This window comes from Canis lupus, chromosome 1, assembly GCF_048164855.1.
Source record: "Canis lupus baileyi chromosome 1, mCanLup2.hap1, whole genome shotgun sequence".
NCBI classification, from domain to species: Eukaryota; Metazoa; Chordata; class Mammalia; order Carnivora; family Canidae; genus Canis; species Canis lupus.
In genome coordinates, this window is record NC_132838.1 from 62,948,768 (window position 1) to 62,972,161 (window position 23,394).

Genomic DNA, 23,394 nt, shown 5'->3' on the forward strand with positions numbered 1-23,394 from the left:
TTAGAATCATGTTCATCTAAGGGAGAACTGAAAGTATCACTGTGTGTCCTGGATACCACCCATCACGCATAATGCATGCACATGCGTATGTGCTACGCAAGCTAATGTACTCATAATTAGGGAAATCTGTTTTGGAGGGGAGTGGGGCGGGGGGGGGGTCATGAAAATGGCAGAAGAGTACTGTCTGAACTCAGAAAAGACTTTTTAAAAAAAGATTTTATTTATTTATTCATGACAGATACAGAGAGAGAGAGAGAGGCAGAGACACAGGCAGAGGGAGAAGCAGGCTCCATGCAGGGAACCTGGCGTGGGACCTGATCCCGGGTCTCCAGGATCACACCCTGGGCCGAAGGCAGGTGCCAAACCGCTGAGCCACGCAGGCGTCCCTAGAAAAGACTTTGACTCAAACTGGCTGTGTTATGTTAATGCATCACTGAAGTGTCTGGGTCTGTATCATTTACCTTTAATGGTCTTTTTTGGAAGCTGCAAGGGGTAGGGGTAGGTAGGCCTGTGGGAAACTAACTCCCTACAATCCTTGTGTTTTGGGTAGGTTGTCTAGCAGGAAACTAAAGAGTAGGATGACCAGTTAAATGTGATGACCCCTAAACCCCTCCAATCAACGGGGTTGTTGCATGGTTAGTGCAGTTAATCTTCTTAGCTTTATCCACATTAGTCCATATTATTATTCTAAGTGACCGTATCTTAGTATAACAATGTTACTGTGCCAGCAAGGCATTCAGATTTGCTCATTACTTTACCATGGAGATTATAGGAAAATCGATTTGACTTTATATTTAGTATTTTATAGGTCAAAGTTGTCAAAAATTCTGCTTGGTAAAAAGAGCCTTCATGTGCCTACCAATATATGTTGAAGGGTCTGTTTAAATCATTGTCAGGCAGGAATCTAAGCACGAAAAATGGTATGTGTGTCAACAGACAAGATGTAGAATTTCCTTTGGTTTATACTTGAGGCACAGAAACTCCGTATGTGGAGGAATTACAAAAAAAAAAAAAGGGAGGGTCTCTAAGTTGAAAAAAAAAGTTTTTATACAGGTATACATTTCATGTAAGCTCTGGTTGGCCTAAAATAGTCTCAGTACCTAGGTGAATAGATGTGTTAGGATTCCCATTTTTAGAGGTGGATATTTTTACTTTATTTCCAAAGAACAGGATCTGAGGTCAAGAAAAGTACTAAAAAGATCATAAAGTGTTTCATCTCACCAGACTGTGGGTTCCTCTTTGTAGCTCGTGGGCCTAGCACAGGGCCTGGCACTTAAGAGGAGCTTGATAAATGTTGACTGGATGAATAAATAAGTAATCATCCGTTTTGATGGTCCACATTATCAAGCAACTGTGATAGTTCTCTCACCTCATTTGGAAGAGGTTTTTATGCTCCAGAACAGAAAATGTTGCAAAAGATGAGCTGTAGGCAGAGAACTAAAGAAATCTAGCGTGAGGTTGTTAAGGTGATGAAAGCTGCAGAAAGATGGATGAGGAATTTGCTTATCAGCTGAGGCCAGTGTATGTCTCACTCTACCTCATCCTTTCTTTTGACCAGAAAAAGCGCTGAGTTTCCAAAATATATGCTCTTCCTTGTTACTTTAAGTGTTTTTTTTCAGATAGCCTGACTCCTACCCCCAGAGAACTGGTTTAGTGGGCAAGAAGTTTATTTCACGTCTTACATGGAGAATGAGTTTCACTGTGGGCAATGAAGTGAGTGATATGGATCCAGAGATTAGAGAAAAGGTAACCGCCTCCTTGCAGTTTTGGAAACTCTAAGGAAAGGAAACTCGAGAAAAGCATGAGTGTGAGCTAAGAGGGTGGACCATCTCAGTTGGGGGAGAAAGAAGTTGCAAAAACTTCTGTTTCTGATTATGCTTATAACATACTAATACTCTTTTCTTAGCAGGCTCTTTTGAGCCCACTGGGAGCTGACTAGTGATTTTATATATATAAATATATACAAGTATATATGTATACATATGTATATAAATACATATACATAATGTGTATATAAGTGTATATACAGTACATATTATTGATATTTATAATATACATATTATTTATAATATGTATAATACATATTTTATAAAGAATAAAAGTATTCTTTATATATCTATATATATTACTTTTTTCCTCCAGTGCTTCATTTAGCTTGAACATCTTTGTCCTCTTCAGTTGTACTGGTGTTACATTTTCAATATTGCAGAGCTGCAGGTGCTGGCGTGTGTGTATATATGACTGGGTAATGGTCTTTTGTTAAGGCGTCCTGAAAATCGTGCATTTTCAAAAGAGATGAAAGGGCTGAAAATTGCATCACCTTGCCGGGGGCATGCAAGGACTTCTGCGAAATCTCCAAATGTCCAAATGGTTTCAGCTCCTGTAAGCGTCCACAGTCGACAAAGCAGAACTCATCCAGATTCCTCTACTAATTCTGTAGAAGAAAAAGAGGAAGAGTGGCTAGTGAGTCAGCTGCCATCATTAGCAAACATAAACATAATTAGCTTTTAAGCCCAGAAAACTAAAAGAACTTGGAAGTTAATCTCTCTTCTATGTTTATTAGTAGTATTTCCTCATCTTTCTATGGGTTATATATTTTTAAAATGTCACAAAGCATTTGAATAGAGCAGTTCTGTCTATATATAGTGTTGACCAAAAAAGGAGTCACTGAAAATTAAAGCAAACTGGCTTTTTTTTTTTTTTTTTTTTTTTAGAATTGGGTTCCAAGGAAGACAAAGAAAGGGGCAGAGTTATAAAGGTGGAAGGTTAGGAGTATGGTTTTTATTTAGGTCCTCTGTGCAAAGGAGGGATTGAAGTTAGGTTAACTGGGATTGGTTGTGTATGTAAATGAAGGATTGAAGCTTGTTAAACCGAATTGGCTCCTTTAGAAGTGAAGACCACAGATGATCCAGTTGCCATGGTGAGGAGGAAGTTACATCCAGGCTGAGGGCCTGTGGCTCGATTAAAAGTTCAAACAGTTCAAAGTTTCTCTGCTGAGGATGTGCATAAATTCCTCCTCCCTTATGGCCTCCTAACCTGTTTTAAAGGAGGTTCTCTTAGCTAGACTTGCTTGCTCCATTTTGAAATCTTTTACCCAGTGTATAATCATCCCTCTAATCAGACCTATGCAGTCAATGTTGCATAGGACAATAAGGACAGACAGGTAAGACGACTTTTTTGGTACAGAGAGAAGCTAACTTACACTTAAAGATACACTATTTTTGGTTAAATTGTCAAAATGTGACTTTTAGGAACTTTCTGTGCTAGAAAATCTGTGTATTCATATTTTTGCCAGGCGAATGTGTTTCATTTCTTTTAAATTACAATGATCATGCATGCTTGTCATTACAAGTTAGCATAGAAAGCAAGTACCCCAAAACGGCTAATATTCTTTCTCCTGGTCCTTACATTTTTCAACTAGGGTTTTTTATCTTTTTTACAAAGTTGAAATAATATTGTATGCATTATTTTCCTCCCCCACACTGTAAATATTACTTTCGAAATTTGCTTCATTTTACAATTTGTCATGAACATCTCTGTAGGTAGATCTAACTGGATTTAGCACATTCCTTATAATAGTGGTATAATGTTCCATAATATTATATATATAGTTTATTCAGCCAGTCTTCCCTTATGGGCTTTCAGATTATTTCCAATGCTACAGTAGATCTCCTTGCCAGAGAATTAAAAGAACCCATTTGCGAATCACCCTGTGGATTCAAATGTTCCTGCCAACCAGTGGTCTCTAAGTCACCAACACCTTCCGTCAGGAAGACAAGATGACGTTTCACTGTAGAAAGTTCCCTCTCCTCACAGCCCTGTATGACCCATCTCTTGTGGGGGACCCTGGCACCCTGGTCACTCAGCGCCGGTGTTGGTACAGGCTCTGAAAGGAAGATGGTCCTGGGAAGAGAGAGGGCTTGGAAATGACCAAGCTCCCAAGTAAAGCAGCCTGTTGTTGCTCGTCCTCCTGCACATCTAGTTGTGTTTCTGATCTTAAAATGGTAGTTAATGAATATAACTTTGAAATACTCATGTAAAGGCAGAAGCAGAACTTCCAAAATAGCAGCCAACAGCAAAGAGACCTTGAAATAAACTTGGGGACCAGAATTTCTTCTTCCTTGTTGATGGCCTACTCTATAGGCCACCTTTTGGAAGTTCCCTTTCAATATACAAATTCTAATTCAATACTTCTTTAACATAGACTGTCTTACTAAAAAAGTTTACTCTGTTTAACCTAAGACATATAGCACTGAAGTATTTTAAATAGTGTATCTTAGCATTTTTATATGTATCATTATCTTCAACTTTAAGATTGTGGACCATCAGGCCGGTGATAACCAAGGTATTCATAGAACTGGACCTCCAATCTTAGCATAGTAAACTTATTTGTGTGACACAGGGAAATGCTCCAGAGAAATAAGCACTTGATCATGGCTGTGGCATCTCGTGTGCTGTTAATTCGCTGAGGACAGAGTGGAAACCTGAAAATGGGGTCTTTTTCTATCTTGGTGTCAGGTGCTTCTCACAAGCTGTAGAGAAGAGATCTCTAATTGACGTTCATGTATCACGGGGAGGTGGGGGGCTCACTAGATAACCAAACATTCCAGCCAGAAAGGGACACCCATGAAAAGATAGGGAATCTCTCCCTCCCTCTCTCCCTCAAACACACACACACACATATGTACATATGTGATTTTCCCGAGGTAAAAAGTAACGAAGGGCTGAATCAAAAGTAGCTGTTGTATGTCTGTCTATACATATCGCAGGGATTTGGAAAAATAATTTTGCGGTAAAACCTGCCATCTTGCCTTAAGAGTAAACTGAAACTGGATTTGCATGCCTGTGCCACATTAGCAGCTGGGTGACTTTAGATAAATTATTTAACCTCCCCGAGCCCCGGTTTCCACGTCCATGTAGTGAGAGTTATTCCTTACTACCTTGTAAGATTATTGGGAGGTGTAAAATGAGATAATAGATACGAAAATGTTCATGTTGTATTGAATAAATCTGATATTCCCTCTTAGGAAACTCAAGAGGTCTTTCAGTAGGAAGATGCTTGGGAGGGTTACAGGGATACACAGAAGGGCGGTGGAGCAAATAAAACCTTGTGAGATGTGAACAATGATGCCAGTAACCAAACATGGTTTCAGGGTTATGAAGAGTTTCTACATCCTTTATCTCATTAGTTCTTCACAAGAATACTGGGAGTCAGGATAATATCTTTATACCCATTGTACAGGGGAGGAACGAGACGCAGAGAAATTAAGTGAATTAGCCAGTATCACTTACAAGCCTGTAATGGAGTGAAGCTCCCTTTGACTAACAGCCCAGCGCTCTTTACTCTGTGCTGTCAATGCCAGATGGTTGGCAAATACTAAACAGCTGGAAGTCTAATGGATTCCAGGACTGTGCCCGAAAAGCTCGCATTGTTCTCAAATTTTCCACGATTCCTGCAAAGATGAGCCTGTTTTGGCCCCAGCCAGGCCTATTCCTGGACTCCCGAAGCCCACACTACGTTCAGTGTGTGTTTCTTGGGTCCTCTGAACCAAAGGACTTGTGTTTCGAATGTGAAACGCTCTGTGTTTTGTGACTATTTCACTTTATTTTTTAGAATTTCCTGATTCAAAGTTCACCCATTGGAAAGGGCTCCCATCCAACTACAGGGAAAAGCTTGCTTTGCTTTGTGTAGGTCAAGACTCCCCTATCTCTGCCCGCAAGCACCACAGGTGATGGTCTCTCCATTCCTTGGCTGAGACTCAGCACATTCTGTGGTATGATGTTGCTCATGTGTATACCTTCTTTCTCCCCTTTGAGAGTACACGTGCCCCCCAAATGGAGACTATATTACTCCTTTGTACTTTGAGTACCCAGCTGAGAGCCTTGGACTTAATAGGTTCTCAATAAATGCTTGCCGCTGCCACTGCTGCTGCTTTGGAGATACTATTCAGCGTTGGCTTCTTAGGGAAGATTCTTTAGAAAACCTCATGTGAAAGAGGGTTCGTTTTAGAATAAACAGTATCTGCTACTTCTCGGCCTCCCTGTACGGTACATGATTTCCTGAGAATTCTTTCACAGAGACAATTACTAGAAAGATGAAGGAGGCTTGGGAGGCACTAGTAATGACCATGTCCACTTCAGGGCAAGAAAAGGTAAAACAGCTTCTACTCTCCTAAACACGAACAGGAGGCTGTTGAAAATGAGGTCTGACGGAAATGCGCAGCTGTCGCTGGGGGAAAACGCCTTTGGGATAAAGTTGAATTTCTTATTTCTAAAGGGTAGGAGCCCATTGTGTTTCTTTGGGGCTTACAAGTTACAGTGATTTGGTTTCAGCCTGAACGGGCACCACAGACGATTCCGGCAGGCAGGGCCTCTACAGGAGTGGCCAAACAAGTCCGTTTTCATTTCCTTCCAAGCCCCAGTTTGGTGGATCCATCCACAGAGAAATAGAACAAAAGACAAGAGATTACTGCACCCTAAAGCATCCAAGTGGCTTATTCGGCTCAGGGGTTATTTATAGCAAGCTGGCTCACACTGAGCCCTTCCTGCTGTATTCAGGGAGTGTGGGAATGTGCTAATGGAAGCTTCGGGACCCTAACAGTAGACAAAGGTGCAGGGTGTGATCCGTGATTGGATTCTCAAGCCTGTTGTGGCTTTGGTCTGGCCATGCCTTTCAGCACCACTGTGAGCATTTACCTCAAAATAGGCTCAGCCTCTTCCTCACATGCACGTTCTATTTGCAGATGTTGCTATGAGGACAGATAGATCCGAGATGACTGATGTGGAGTCTGTGGTCAACAATTTTGCGTCCTCAGCCAGGACGGGCCGCCGGAACGCCGTGCCAGACATCCAGGGCTCGGCTGGGACAGGCGGATCCTCAGAGTTGCCCCTCAGCCTGGAGGCCCTCTCCGTGAAGGAAGGTAACACGCAAACTGTCCTCAAACCAGCAGGCCTCTCTCCTTGAGCAGTCCTTTCCTCTGGAACAGTCTCTCTTCCAACTAGTTATAAGTGCTCTTTTTTTTTTCTTATATGTTGACTAAGATCTCTCAGCTTTTGTTTAGGGCTAAGGACAGTTTTTAGGCTTTCTGAGAGAGTATCTCTCTTGATGTGTGTGTGCAAGCTGGACATTCAGGTAGCGGCTGGGCATGTGCAGTCATGCATAGTGCTAGTGATTGGGAGGAAGACGTGAACAAATATAATCCCTTCCCTCAATAAACTTAGAAATTTATCTAGAAACATTCAGAAATGAAATCGCTTTCCTCCTGTCATCCATCAGTCAACCACTTGGGAAGCTTGTGCTTCGCTATAGTATTCTATAAGCCCTTCTATTTCTCATATCTAAGAAGAAGGTTATTATCAATTAAAGATGAGGACTTTAAGGTATTTGTATAAAAGGTGACCGTTCTTCAGTGGAAAAAGTTGAATTAAGGAAAAAGGGGAGCTGTCAAATCAATGAAAGAAAATCTTGGGTCTTTCTCCCCGTTGCTTACATACAGTTCATATAGTTTCCAGAGTATAGTCTTTGGGAAATAAATATAATGATCCTTTTAATTAATTCTCTAACAGAGAATTAATTTCAATTAAATTTTAAAGAAGCCTTTTTATTTAAAAACAGTCATGGGGATTAAAGAAACCTTCAGTTCCAAGTCATCACCAAAATACCTGTGCCTTGTGCCCCATTTTAGACGTCAAGGTGGACTTTAGGATGGGTGTAGAAATTTATTCCTGCTGCCAATGAGGCCAGAGTGAGCCAGCAGCTTCTGCACATCTACTCTACTCACGTAGGTACCAGAAGAAGGCTCTTAGTCCTTTCCTTTAGAACATTTTTTGTAGCCTGGCAGTTACAAGTGTTTCTGGTATGATCCCTGTGATTTAAGTATGTCTTTGTTTAGCCAGAGACACCTCACCTTTTCTCAGAGGTCGTTGCATTTCTTATGCGAGACCCTACAGGTAATAGCAAAAAAGTACGTACATACACACAAACTAGTATGAGATAGAAAAAGGGAAAGAAAGAAAATTTTTTTAAAAATGTGTGTCATGGTTTTGGCCTTTTCAGTTTGAAAGTGGAATGTGGCTAGCAGAACACGGTGCTACTTCTGAGGGGCCATCCTCAACCAGTGACATGGAGAAGCTAAGTTACTTATCCGTATGAACAGGCCTAATTAAAGTTTATATACCCCAAACACGCACCCAAAACCGTGATGCTTGTTGACATTACCTAGTTAAACAAAAGAGAAAAAACACACGGTAGGAGATTTAGTAGCCTAGTAGCCTTCGCCGCTTTGTTTTGGTCACTAGAGAAACCATTGTATGAAAGAATGTTGTTACTAGTTTTATGTTGTTACAGCATAAAAATGTAACTAAGTAAATTTGAAGATTTAATTGACTTTATTAAGGGATTCATGAATCATGTGGCTTCCCATCCAGCAAATAGAGGGGAACTCTGAGAAGTTGTGCAAGATGGAAAGTTCTTATCAGTAGGAGGCTGGGGCAGGAAAGTTACCAGCAAAAGAAAATAAAGGATTGTTCCAAGCGAGGTCCCATTCCTTTAGGGGGAAGGGCAAAGGGGTTGTTAGGTGGATTATTTGGTGGTTATTAGGTGAGTTCCCTCAGCTCTGTCCTCTTTGGTTTCTGTTTTTGTTGTCGTTGATAAATATTTTAAGTGGGAAGAACTCTAGGATCTCAGATGTCTTGCATCCTGAGTGAAATTCACCTGTCTGGAATTGGCCTAGCTCATCATCTGCCTTAATCTATGTCTTATACATTAATAATCACGATAGGGAGGATAATGATGCCCGATAGCATGTCAGCAAGAAGCAACAGAGGGTGGCAGGTGTAAATGTCACAGAGGGCCTTTTCTTAAGTCCCTCCGTCACTATGTATTGGATCCATCATTCAATGTAGTGCCCACCAAGTGCTAAGCACTATTCTAAAACCCATCGGCATAGTAAAGTCTTGTCATGGATCCTGTATCTCCAGTGCGAGGGGTAGGTTATAAACAAGTGATGGGTTCTAGCAGAGAATTAAGTAGGATGTTAAGGTAGAGTTACTGCGTGGCTTTAGCCTGAGAAGTTAGGCAGCCCTAACTGAAACCGGAAGGACAATGGGGTGTTTTGAATCACAACTGAAGGAAGCAGCAGACACAGGAAGGTCAGAGGTAAGCGTGGTCTTTGCAGAAGGAGCAGCTAGTAAAAAGCTCTGAGAATGGACATGCCTCCAAATCCTTTGTCTCTTTCCCTGACCCTCACCACATCACTCCTCTATTTCAAGATCACAAATGACATTGTCCCTGATGACATCAGTGGTCCATTCTTGGTCTCCAACCTGTGATCTCTTGGTTGGCAGTTTTGTCATGTTGGATCGTGCCCTTCTTCCCTAGGCTTCCTGGACACTCCACTCTCCTGGTTTTTTTCCTGCTTCACTGGCTCTTCTTCCCTATGCTGTTGTGGTTTTGTTGTTGTTGTTGTTGTTGTTTGTTTTGTTTTGTTTTGTTTGCTGTTGTGTTTTTTTTTTTTCATATCCCTTATCTCTTAATGAATTAGATGGTACCAGAACTCAGTCTTTTGGCATCTTCTCTATCAGTGTTCCCTCCTCTGGAGATATCATTCAATTTCACTGGGATAATATCATCTTCCTGATTACTCACAGATTTGTTATCTCTAGCTGGAAGCTCCTCTGAGTTCACACTCCTAAATCCATCTGCCTACTTGACCTCTCGACTTGGCTATCTAGCAGGAATCTCAAACTTAGGGGTAATAAAGAGACTCCAGACATTCTCCCTGATGCCTGCTCTTCCTGCCTGTTCCCCATCTTGGGGAATGGTAGTTTCACACTTCTAGTTGCTAGAGCCAAAACCTTGGAATCATCCTTGTCTAAGGATGAGAGACATATCATTAATTTTATCATTCAAATTTACGTCTAATTTATCAGCAAAAATTGTCAGCTCTACTTTCACATTTGTCCAAATAGCTGCCATTTCTCACTTAAAAGATCTGGTCACTTGGTACCTCTCTGACTCCTCCCTCTGCTCTTTTTCCTCCATACTGGTTCCCACTCCCTGCACATTGATGCCTTTGACCTTGCAGTTCCCTCAGTTTGGGTTGCTCTCTCCATGCTACCGGCATAGCTCACCCCTCACCTTCTCAGATCTTCACTTGCATGCCCCTCCTCCGCAGCCAATCCTATCTAAAATCGCAACCTCCAGACCCCAAGACCTCTTGACAACTCCTATTCTTAAATTTCCTCCATAGCACTTAGGACTCCTCACTTGCCACACATTTTACTTGTTTTGTTTGTTTCCCATATCCCTTATCAGAAGTCTTCTGAGGGCTGGATTTCTTTTTTTTTTCACTGCTTGGTACATAATACATGCTTAATAAATATTTTCTGAATGAAAGTTGAAGACCTGAATAGAGTCCATGAGATTTAACTTCAGAGATACCAGTGATGATTTCGGTAAGCACTTTTGGGGAAGCAGCAGAGACTTAATATTTTCATTTAAAAGGGAGACACAGAAGATGATACATTTTGAAGGATAAAAGACAAGACAGTGTGTGGAAGAATTGTGGTTGAAAGAAGGCCTTTGTTAGTGTGAAGTTGATCGTGACTTGAGGAAGTGAGGAGTCAAGAGAAAGGGAAAGTCCAGTGAAAGAGGGGAAGGATGATTGTCAGAGTCAGCTTCCTGATGAGGCAGGAATAGATAGGATCCCCGATCATGAAAGAGTAGACCTGGGAGTCTAAGCAGCACCAGGACCGGCTCCAAAGGTGCGCGGCAAGTGTGGTTGCACAGGGCCCTGGGCTCAGAAGAGATTCGCACTTGGTGTCATGCTCTACTGTTGCTGTCTTGAAGTTTTCCATGTTCTTTGAACAAGGGGTGCTGCATTTTCACTTTGCTCTGGGCTCCGATAAATTGTGTAGCCAGTCCCAAGGAGCACTTTTTCCATTGCCATAGGAGGGAGGGTAGAAGGGATACGTACAGACCATGGGGTTTTAGAGGTCTGGTGGCAGATAGTTGAGGGAGTTTTATCCGATGGCTTGAATTGTTTTGTTTTTTCTTTCCTGTGAAATAGAAAGTGAGATCATCTTCTAAGAGCAAAGGAGGTAGGAAGTGTGAGAAGTAGGAGAGAGAGTGATGTACTATAGAGAGGTCATTAAGGGGGATGGGCTGTGGAACCACTTGGCAAGGTCCAAATTGTGTCTCCATCACTTCCTAGCTCTGTGACTTGGAGCAAGTCAGTTAACCTATTTGTGCCTTGATGGACTAATATATAAGTGGAAATTGTAATAATACCTCCTCAAGATACTGCCTGGCATGTAACTATTCTGGAGAATAGGAGAGTAAGGTAACTAGGGGCATGTGGATTCCCAGAACTACCCATATTTCTTTTCTTTGTGTAAGGTCTAGATTGAGGGCAAAGCGTGTCTGGTTCAAGGAGAAAATGATCAGGGCACATTACAGAAATCCTAACTGTTTCATCCCAGTTATAGTATGAAATATATTTCACTATATTCTAGAAGTGGATGAAATTATGTATTTATTTTTTTAGATGTAAAAAAGAAAAATGAAGAAACAGCACAAAGTTGCTTGGAAAAGCCAAAGAAAGAAGAAAAATGAAGGCTTGGAAACTATCAAAAGTACTGAATTTCTGTACATTGAAAGACTTAGTGGCTCTGCTTCCCTGAGATGTTTGATCTGGTGGTAACTATGGTAACATTGCAATTCTAAGCAACATGTGTATATTAGATAATTTTGTTGTGAAGCTACTCACTTGGAATGCATCCATGATGTACAATGTAGGTTATTAAAAGGCATATTATTTCCAGATTGCACCCAAAAAAAGGTTAAGAATGTATGTCACTTAAATACATATCATTATCTATAAACCCAACAAAATCCACTGCTCTCTCTTTTGAATTTACTTAGCCAGATGTATTTTTAATTCCATTTTTATGGTAATGGGTAAATTATTACTTGGTAAATATAAAACAAACACCATTCATTTAAAACTTTATGGAATTTATAGGACATAGTGTTTTTTTGATGAGAAGGAATAATAGTCCGAAAGACATAGAGAATATTTGTTTTTAACCAAAAACGCACCATTTTCCCACCACCCTAAAGTGATTTGGAAAAATTGCAAAAGTTTGACAACCTAAATATCTCTAGTATGTTTCTGCTTGATGCGTTTTGCTTCTAGTCTATGCATACTGTGATTTTTTTCATGTGGACTCTTAGAACACAAAATTTGTGACAAATTGTTTATATGGAACATGCCTATTAAATGAATTCAGCTGTCTTCCTTAACTTTGGTGTATGTGTGTGCATATGTTTTTCTTTAATATGAATTACACAAAACACTTTACCGGTTCTTTTATACTGTCTTTTCTTATTCTTAGGGCTTTTTGTGTATTGTGATTTGTTTCTAAAACTATTTCCTCAGGAATGCAGACCTTAATTTTTATATATTTCCTAAAGTAGTTAACATAACACATAAATATTTAGTGAAAGTTATAGATAGAAATAGCAAAATACTTGCCTTTAATATATATTTAAGTATATATTTTAAAAGGAACAAAAACAAAACCAAAGTTTTAGTAAATTTTGATTTATTAGACATCTAGAAAAATAATAAAATTCTGAATTTCTAAAAAATGGACAAATGAATTTATTTTCATTTTCAGATATATACGCATGCAGTTATATTTTATTTGATTGTTGACTTAGGCCATGTCTGTATACGGTAATCAAATAAACTCTTCACTGTTCAAGAAACTTGGTGCTGAAACAAGTCTTCTTAATTTTATCTCCTAAAGTATACTAACTGAAAAATGGCAACACATTTTAAAGGGGGAAGTTAATAAACTTTGCAGTATGGATCACCTCCTACTTACTATTTCATTGACAAAGTCTAACTTAATATCTTGCATACACCAAGGAGGGTAGATTTCAAAGCACCTGATTGTTTTCTCAATACAAAAATTTTTAATAAAAGAATATAAATTAATATCTTAGATGTAGCACTGAATTAATATTAATTAAATTAATATTCAATAAAAGATATTACAGAGAGTGACGATTTGGCCTCATAGAGACATTTGGCAACGTCTAGAGACATTTAACTGATAACTAGAGTGGGGCCCGAGGAGAGAAAGCACTACTGGCATCTAGTGGGCAGAGACTAGGGATGCTGCTAACCTGGCCAGCATCCTGTAGTCAGGTGGGCAGGCCCTCACCGCAAAGGATTATCTGGCGATGCCTGTCGGTAGTGCTGAGCTTGAGAAACCCTGGAGTAGAGTTAAGCTGTTAAACACGAGGATTTTTTTTTTTTTTTGTATTAAGCATTAGTACTTTATTGCCTACAGATTGTCAGATCATTCTTATTGTCCAAATGTTTAGCATTTATACAATAATTTCTTTTTTTTGGCCTGTGTGAATGAATTCTACACGTTGTGTATTCATTATAAAAACATGATGGCAAACATCAGATTGAGTCTCAGAGTTCCCCTGTTTTCTTAAATTTATAAAGGCTAACTTTCTGAAATAATTGTTGTTCATTTCCCTCATTCTTTTTTTTAAGTTTTGTTTAAATTCCAGTTAGTTAACACATACTGTAGTATTAGTTTCAACAATATAGTGATTCAACGTTTCCATACAATACTCTGTGCTCTTCACAAATGCCCTCCTTAATCCCCATCCCCTATTTCAACCGTCCCCCACCCACCTCCCCTCTGGTGACCATCAGTTCGTTCTCTGTAGTTAACAGTCTGTTTCTTGCTTTGCCTTCCTCTCTCTTTTCCCCCTTGTTCATTTGTTTTGTTTCTTAAATTCCACGTATGAATGAAATAATATGGTATTTGTCTTTCTCTGGTTTATTTTGCTTAGCATAATACTCTGTAGCTCCATCTTTGTCATTGCAAATGGTAAGATTTCATTCTTTTCATGGCTAAGTACTATTCCATTTTATACATTAAATATACTTATATAAATATAAATAAATTTTATATAATTACATATATATATAATAAATATAGCACATCTTCTTTGGGCTCTTACCATAATGCTGCTATAAACATTGGGGTGCATGTATCCCTTTGAATTATTATTTTTGTATTCTTTGGGTAAATACCTAGTAGTGCAATTGCTGAATCATAGGGTAGTTCTATTTTTAACTTTTGAGGAACCACCGCACTGTTTTCCTCGGTGGCTGCACCAGCTTGCATTTCCCGCTGGCCGCACCAGTGCAAGAGGGGTCCCATTTCTCCACATCCTCACCAACACCTGTTGCTTCTTGTATTGTTGATTTTAGCCATTCTGACCAGTGTGAGGTGATATTGTAGTTTTGATTTGTATTCCCCTGGTGATCTGTGATGTTGAGCACCTTTTCATGTCTCTTGGCCATTTGTATGTCTTCTTCGGAAAAATGTCTATTCATGCCTTCTGCCCATTTTTAAATTGGATTATTTGGTTTATGGGTGTTGAGTTTTATAAGCATGTGGGTTTTGGATCCATATGACTTGAGTTTGCATTCTAGCTCTGGCACTCACCAGCTGCATGATCTTGGGCAATTTACATTATTTCCAAGTCTCAGTTTTATCCGCTGTAGAATGATATTGAGAATAGTACATATCTTATAAGGTGAGTGGAAGTATAAATGACACAGTATATATAAAACACTTGACGAATGCCTGGTAAATAATATTTATTCAATAAATATCGGCTATCATCATCATCACTTTTATTCCAGATGCTTTTGCCATTATTCTCTGGTAGTGGAGGTGCTGGGCAGCTGGATTTGTTAATTTGGCTATTTTCTGCCTTCCTCTGTGTTTTCACAGACATTCCCAGTTCTTGGTGCTGGGAGAAGACAGTATAATAATGGAAATTGAAGATTCATAGTAATTACCACATTAGTGCCAGTTCAGATGTGCTAATGAGCTCCTGACAGGTGATGAGTATTATCCCTTAACAATGAGTCACCTCACTAATGTTTTATGACAGTTACTGCAACAAAACAGAATTTCGAGTATTTAAATGAGTGACTATGCTATGAAAATGTAGAAGAAAAAAATTAACAACTCTTTGGTCCTAGTATTATATGATATTTTTCTCTCCTTTAGAATTAGAAGACAAGAAATGAAGCCATGTCCTTCCTCACTATTGCTGGTTATAACACACATTCCAAATGTACATCCTAAATACTTATTCATCACAACGCACACATACATGTCCCATTATATACATATTTATAAGTATTTTGCATTACAGAAGGTACCCAGCTTGTTGAATATTTACTAATGAAAGGATTTTTTTTCTGAGATGGAATCCAGACGAAGGAGAATGAGAGGTCAGTTATAAAGACAAAATTGAATTTGCCCACCAACTTTTTGAAAAAAAAAAAAAAAAATCAAGCTCTTTTGGGAGAACTTTTGCTGTTTTGTCAAAGACGGTGTCAACAAAACTATCTAGCTGGGGCTCATTAAAGCACGTCTCCAAGCCTATTTTTGTCATTGTCTATTTACAAGCCACTTGCTTTAGTCAATAGCTGTAAAGTCTTAATTAATACTGTCAGATAAACCAGGACAAGAGGGAATGATAAAGCTACAAAGTGGTTATTTGGAAAGTTGGCTATGAAAGAGGAGAAAACAGAACAAAAAAGCCTTCTGTGCTAAGAGATCTTTTTGTGATCTGGGCTGGAAAGGTTGGAACTGTCTCAGAATGGGAGTGACTACAGAGCAAAAACATCTTAGTTGCAAAAGGAAATGGTTTTGCTAGCTTAGGTGGCTTTGGCCAGTTGGGGCAGAGGATGGTGGTAGAGAGTGGGGGCGGGGGAGAAGGAGAGAAAGAGAAGAGTTACCAAAGCACACTAGCCTATTGCCTTATCCGTGAAACCTGACACTTCAGATTCAAATTACAGTTCTGCCATTTACTGTCAAGACTTTGTTGTTTACTCTCTGTGCTTCAATTTCGTCCAATGTGTAAAATGGCAAATTATGGGAATATGCATGAACACTAGGAAAGTGCTAAGGAAAGTGCCTGATACAAAGACAAGCTGTTATCATTATTTTTATGTTTATCTTTAGTCTTAAGTTTTATTTTAAAGGATCACCTTCATTGTCGTCTGTAATCAACTTAGAAGATGGCCACCCATTTGGTCAGATTGATTGATTCTTTAGCAGTTGAAGCATTTAAAATGGCAGTTTTTACTCTAAATATATATATATTTAAGATTTTATTTATTTATTCATGAGAGACACACAGAGAGGGCCAGAGACACAGGCGGAGAGAGAAGCAGGCTCCCTGTAGGGAGCCTGACATGGGACTTGATCCCAGGACTCTGGGATCAAAACCTGAGCCAAAGGCAGATACTCAACCACTGAGCCACCCAGGTGCCCCTCTAAATCTTTAATAGTATATAATATTATTGATATTATAGTATATTGACTATACTTGAGAATGTTTTGCTTTCTCCTAGAGACAATATAAGCCCCAATGTAAACCTTTAGACTATCCTACAGCACAGTTTCAATAAAAAAGTTTTACTGATAACTGGACAATTTATATAATATGAAGGGATATAACAAGAGTGGTTGTGAAGTGGCCAGTCTTGTAAGTCAGAGCTATGATCCTTGATCCACTGCTCAAACCGCTTCAATATCTGATTGATAATATCCTCTAGATTTGGTTTATTGCTGGACAGCTGATGTATTAGTTTGTTTTTTTTTTAAGATTTTATTTGCTTATTCATGAGAGTCACAGAGAGAGGCAGAGACACAGGCAGAGGGAGAAGCAGGCTCCCTGCAGGGAGCCCGATGTGTGGTACTCATTCCCAGGACCGTAGACGCTCAACCACTGAGCCACCCAGGTACCCCAGATGTACTATTTCTTCCTTGTGGGATGCTAATGCTTCTTCATAAAGAATTTGAAAAATTTCACACCGAATATTGTCTTTTAGTTTCTTCTCATTATAACCCTTTATTTCAAGTCTTTTGTACAACACACCGTTATCTGCTTGCAGCACAAAAACTATATGAAAACCCGAGTTCAGGGAAGAAATCATCAAATAATTCATCAACTACTTTATCTTCATCTAAAATGGGGCAGTCATGCTCTTCATCAGAGCCCTCATATAACTGCCCTTCATCATATAACTGCCCTTCTCACGCTGCATCACCCACATTAATGTATTTCAGTCCTGATCCTTCATGCAAGTTCTTTGCCTAGTGTGGTTTTTCCAGCCCCGGATGTACTGGTGAGCAGGATGTTTGCAACATGGTCCTCACCGTGCTGCCTCCAAGAACCCCAAAAAGCTGTTGTTATTATTAATTACTATTATTATTATTAATTGAGCATAAAGAATGGTAGAGACTTTAAGGTAAATGTCTGTTCTTTTCTATGTTATTTTGTCAAAATATTCCTATTCCTCTGCTCTCTTTTCTTTCCATGAGCAGCACCTCTTTAGCTAAAACCAGGACTGATTAATCAGAATGGATTCCATTTTTTTAAAAGATTTTATTTATTTATTCATGATAGACATAGAGAGAGAGAGAGACAGAGACACAGGCACAGGGAGAAGCAGGCTCCATCCCTGGAGCCTGACGTGGGACTTGATCCCGGGACTCCAGGATCATGTCCTGGGCCAAAGGCAGGTGCTAAACCTCTGAGCCACCCAGGGATCCCCTGGATTCCACTTTTTATCCAGAATTATTGATGACAATTCTTATTGAAAAATCTGAAGCTATTTAAAAACGGAAAAACGGAAGCATTGGCTCAAACAAAAGGCTAGAAAGATGTTTTTGCTCCCTTTTAAAATCCTAGGACAGATTTCTTATTATTGAGCACATCCCATTGGGAATAGTGATAATAATATGTATATATATCAAATAATAATAATTATTACTATTATATAGCGATTCTTGGAGTGGTGCTTACTAAGTACTATAGCAGATCCTTCTGAAGCTTCAGAATAATGTTCATACAAAATAGTTGCTAATGTTTCTCATTTTATAGATGAAGAAATGGATTCAGGAAGTGCCTTTGGGAATTCACACAAAATAGAAAGTGACAACAGTGACCTGGGATGAGGCCCTCAGAGCCAGGATGTATCCTGCCTCTCTGGCACAGAAAGGCCCTCTGTTCAAACCATCTTTGCTGGTTTGAGTCTTAATAAGTTTATCTGATTTCCACTCAGGATTCCTAAAAAAATTTGAATAGTTGAATATAGGCAGATTAGCACATTAACCATCCTGAGGCGTTTATGTCTGAGTCCAAGGAGTTTTGTTTGTTTGGCATTTATTCATTCATTCATTCATTTAAATTTTACCTTATTTATTCCAGAAAAGATTTTGTTTTTTATTTTTTTATAAATATATTTTTTTTAAATTTTTATTTATTTATGATAGTCACAGAGAGAGAAAGAGAGGCAGAGACACAGGCAGAGAGAAGCAGGCTCCATGCACCGGGAGCCCGACGTGGGAATCGATCCTTGGTCTCCAGGATCGCGCCCTAGGCCAAAGGCAGGCGCCAAACCGCTGCGCCACCATGGCAAGTGCAGTTGCTGTTTAATTTGCATTAATTTGCAAGACTCTTAGGGACGGAAATTGGTGAGAAGCTTGTGGCTCTTTTGGGTGGACGGAAGTAGCCTGGAAATGAAGCAAAGGCATACAGGCTGAACGGAAAAGAAGAGAAGGGACCACACCCAAATTTGACTCATTTCACAGCTGTCCTGAGGCTGCCTATGACTGGAAAGGGCACGTTGATAATCTGTGGGAATCACAAAAATAATCTGTCAGGAACTAACATAAATCTCTTAAAGGTAGAGCCACACAGGCAAATGAAAGGATCTCCTTCGTTCTATGTAGATCTATTTCAGGCCTTGAATAATATTTGGCAGTACTGATGGCAGAGAAGCCCCTGAAGGTTAGGTGAAGGTCACCACAGAGCCTTCAGGGAACCATTCTTGGAGCAAGAAATTACAAAAAAAAAAAAAAAAAAAAAAGTCCTGCCCCACCTTAGGGTGTACGAAGTTTACTTTGATAGCTCTTTGAAGGATCTCATGGTGCTCTAGATATATGTTTATTAGACATCCAAATATTCCAGTTTTATCATGAAATTTTCATCTGAATTGGATTTCTATTAGTGGAGAAAATTTACTTTTAAAATATTTCTCTTATTTGATAATATAAAGATTGTGGAAAAAAAGGAGGGAGATGTCAATCAATGTGATTTGCTTGCAGAATGTTGACCTAACTTTAACCTAAATTATATTCCTTTGGGTAAATTATTATTTTTTTCATACGTAAGAATTACTCAGCGTCGACACTAGGTGGTGCTGGCACCACATTTCTTACTGTTCTTACAGGCTTGTCGAATTTAATTTCGTTTTCCTAAAGTTTCCAATCTGTTTTGTTTTGGTTTGTTTGGTTTTACCAATTCTGTTACATGTGTTGTTCAGGATTATTGCAAAAACAAATAAAACAACAACAGCAGCAACAAACAAAAAATAGAGTATTTCAAACACGATTTTTCTGAGACAGTTTTTGAAAGGAAATCATGGGCTGAGAAAATGTGCTGCTAGTCTCTGGCTATTGAATTTTGGGATACCCTATGTTCGTAGGTACCAAAAGAGGGTGCTCTAATACATCTGAAAAATGCTCTTCTTAGAAATAAGGCTACAACTTTTTCTTCCATGCAACAAAGAGTTCTTTTTCCTGTACAACAGGGTCGACTGGATATTTTCTTTCTTCTTTCTTTCTTTCTTTCTTTCTTTCTTTCTTTCTTTCTTTCTTTCTTTCTTTCTTCTTTCTTTCTTTCTTTCTTTCTTTCTTTCTTTCTTTCTTTCTTTTTTAATTTAAGATGGTCGTGCACAAATGTCTTACTCATAAAATCAGGTTAAAACAGTTCTGAATTATCCACAATCTTAGACTCAGCATTGGCCTTTCATGTGTTTAAAGTTGAAAGTACTATTTTCAGTCGTGACTTTGAGACTTTGAAAAGCCCCTGGCAGCTCGAGCCCAAGTAAATGGCATATGAATATGTGGCTTTATTCTTGATTTAATTAAGAATAACTTCTATCACCTCAGAGTTTCTCCTTCACTTGGGAGAAAGATGGGTCTCATGAAAAGAGAATGTGGGTTAACTAAGGGATTATTCCTGGTCTCCCAAGGGCAGGAAGGGAAACAGGGAAACCTTTTCCCATAACTTTCCTTGCACGTTGTGTGGGAAAGTTGGCTGCACAAAGGGGACGCTGGCCAAGTCGTCTTGGCGAGGCCCCTGCTGGGAGTAAGAGGCCCTGGGCACGGCTTCTTGATACCTCTGGAGTGTTGTCACTGGACACAAGTTCCAGATTCAGCGACAGGCCACATGTGGGTGAGTGGGGAGGGGAAAGGAGGTAATGCTTAATAGGCATTAACAGTTAACACTTAATGTACATTAAAGACTGTTGCCAGGGCTTTCTGTGTGTGTGTGTGTGTGTGTGTGTGTGTGTGTACTTAATTCTCTTAACAGCACAACATATGAAAAAACAGGCCAGAGAAGACCTTGCTCAAGGTCACGCTCAAAAATGGCAAAGCCAAGTCTCAAACCAAAGCAGGTCGAATACAGAATCTGTGCTCCTAACCACTTATATCATCTTCTCGAAGGAGAGCACACCCGGTGTTTACTACACACCAGGTACTTTGCTAAGTGCTTTACCCACACCCACTGTCTTAATTCTCATAACCCTGATGTGGGCTTTATTGTCCCCATTTCACAACTGAAGAAATGGAGGCACCGGCCCATAAAATGTTTAGGATAATGATTGTGCTTATAAAGGCAAGATTTCAAAGCAAAGTCTGTTTAAAGAATACCCAGCAGAACTGAGCTCTGAGCTCCTTTCCCCTCAGATTCTCGTAGTTCCATCCAAGCCACCACCTCCAGGCTGACCCCCAGTCATGTTGCCTCTCTCTGGTGGCTTTGGTCGAGGCGTGGGGATGAGTTTCTTGTCACGGCTGGGGTGTTCCAGAGCTCTGATCCTCAAGAAGGAGAACAAGAAACACTCATTTCCTGTGCTGAGCATTATGTGCTGAGATAGAGCTGCTTTAGCACCAAGGCTCTGGGGCAACTTTAGAAGCCTCCTTCCTTCCTTCCTTCCTTCCTTCCTTCCTTCCTTCCTTCCTTCCTTCCTTCCTTCCTTCCTTCCTTTCTTTCTTTTTTTTTTTTTTTTTGTTTAAAGATTTATTTATTTATTTATTCAGGAGAGAAAGAGAGGCAGAGACACAGGCATGGAGCACACTCCCTGCAGGGAGCTGACGCAGGACTCGATCCTGGGTCTCCAGGATCACACCCTGGCCGAAGGCGGCACTAAACCGCTGAGCCACCCGGGCTGCCCAGAAGCCTCCCTTCTTGCCACCTCCAGCCTGCCCTCAATGCACGCCATCTCCCTAGCAGTCTTCCCTTCCCCCCCACAGCCGAGATGGCTTGGGTCTCCTCCCCACCTTTGTCTCCCTACCGGTAATTGGCAAAGTGAATGGTCCCACTCTGCCGGTGAGAACACTGCTCCCCTGCAGCAGTGGATGTTTGGGTAGTTGGTCAGGAGACCCTGGGAGGGTCTGTTGGGCTCCGGGGGAGGTGGTTCCATTGAAGGCTGTAGACTCAAGGAGCTAGCTTCGTAGTTACCTACTAGGAGGAAGTGAGGACCACAAGGCTGGATGGTTCCATCACCAGGAAATCCAAAACGGAAAGAAAGGGAGGTGCTTGTTCATTGACAGGTTCTCTGCAAATATAAACATTCTTCATTTCTTGGAACTTTGGCTTTCTTCGACGTAGAATGACATTATTTTGAAGTCCTCTAAATCTTACCTAACTCTGATAGTTTCTAACGTCCACGCTCCCTTTAGGAGATACTTTGAGAAATAAAACTGGCTGTCAGCAGTGGTCAGAATATATACCCTTAGCTTGCAAACAAGTCCATATTTTGGTTTTTATTGTTTTTAAACTTTTTTCTGGCTACTTAGTCCAGTTTTCCAGCTAAGACAAGGCAGGGCGGATGTATATTCAACAAATGAGTGATAATGGAAATGCTCAGTATTAATTGAAGAAATGATCAGAGTTTCCATAACAAGTAATGCTACCCAAAACTTTCACTTAATTAAATTGAGTGCCTTTCTAAAGCTACCCTCACTTTCCCTTCACTGTTTCTTCACGATGTGGAAATTGGCAGCTGTCCATTGACACACGACTGAGTTACCCATATCCCGAAACACCACGTTACACTTAGTAGGGAGCCACCTCATCTGTGTGGCCTGTAACCCTAAGGACATTCCGCTCCTCCTCTTAAGACTCTCACCCATTGACAGGGGCACCCGGGTGGTTCAGTTGGTTGAGCATCTGACTTTGGCTCAGGTCATGATCTCCTGGGATCGAGCCCCCCTGGGGGGAGGGGAGGGTCCCTGCTCAGTGGGAGTCTGCTTCTCCCTCTGCTCCTCCCCCTACTCCTACTCTCTCTCTCTTTCTCAAATAAATGAAAAAATCTTAAAAAAAAAAACTTTCTCTTGAAATAATCTTTGACTCCTCACCTCATCTGGTCCTTGCTCTTAGGTCGCTCTGGAATTTGAGGTCTTTGGCAACGATGGTCAGAAAAGAGAGGAGGGAAAACCACAGTGGCTGCCTTTGGGATGCTCTTTTCCAAGTATTATGTCCTGCCTCCCTGAATATGGGGCCCAGCTGTAACTGCTGGTCAATGAGGTGGAATGAGAAGAGCATCTCCGAGATGACCAGAGGCTGAGAGGAGAGAGAAATGCACATGGCGTATTGGGAAAGAAATGGACTGGTGCTGTTGGCATCGTGGTGCAGAGAGTAGTGGGAGATATGGGAAATAGGATCAGCAATCAGATTCAGAGCAGATTCTAGAGACTCGGGAAAGGCAGGCCGAGGCATCTGGACCCTGCCCTGTAGGCAATAGCAACTCAGTTAAGGAGGTGGCTTTTTGGTGGTTGTTTTTAGTTGTGAAGCAATAAGATGGAAACTATCAAACACCTTTATTTTAAGTCATGTACACGAAAACTATTTATGCTCTAAGTCAAATGAGAAATGGGTGGCAACTAACCAGAATCTGTCAACCACATCTCCAGTCAGAACCAGATCCGGAAGCTTTAAGAGACCTCAGTCCATACAAATGACTGCTCAGCAGTCACATTTCCCCCTCCCAGAACATTAACTTATTTCTTGCCAGTCTAGCTCACCCTAGCTAGCAATCTGCTAACCAAAGGGATTTCTCCTCAAATCAAAGTTCTTCACCCTTGTTTGTTTTTGGTGTTGCTTAAGAAGTTGCACTTCAAATGCCCTCAGCCTTCAGAGAAAGGAGGCAGATGTGGAAATTAGAGTCTGAACCACTGTTGTCTCTATTACTAAGACTTCCA

General features: G+C 40.3%; 1 protein-coding gene, 1 long non-coding RNA gene and 1 pseudogene across 11 annotated transcripts in view; 1 reads left to right on the forward strand and 2 right to left on the reverse strand.

Moving 5' to 3' along the window:
- Positions 1-12,304, forward strand: part of PKIB (cAMP-dependent protein kinase inhibitor beta) — an 88,754-nt gene extending 76,450 nt beyond the window's left edge. For 8 of the 10 annotated variants that reach the window (XM_072832437.1, XM_072832400.1, XM_072832428.1 and 5 more), the window contains 2 exons: positions 6,744-6,920; positions 11,547-12,304. In XM_072832437.1, the coding sequence (XP_072688538.1) occupies positions 6,752-6,920; positions 11,547-11,614 (237 nt within the window). In that variant the 5' untranslated portion in view covers positions 6,744-6,751 and the 3' untranslated portion in view covers positions 11,615-12,304. Of the gene's footprint in view, positions 1-1,619; positions 1,747-6,743; positions 6,921-11,546 lie in introns of those variants that run through there. The other 2 variants (XM_072832448.1, XR_012034002.1) reach the window with 2 other exon arrangements.
- LOC140636839 (uncharacterized) overlaps positions 249-23,394 on the reverse strand; it is a 46,104-nt gene continuing 22,958 nt past the window's right edge. Inside the window, exon 4 of the long non-coding RNA XR_012034074.1 lies at positions 249-2,434. This is a non-coding gene — a long non-coding RNA (uncharacterized lncRNA). The remainder of the gene's footprint in view (positions 2,435-23,394) is intronic.
- LOC140608613 (adenylate kinase isoenzyme 6-like) lies at positions 16,500-22,912 on the reverse strand (annotated as a pseudogene).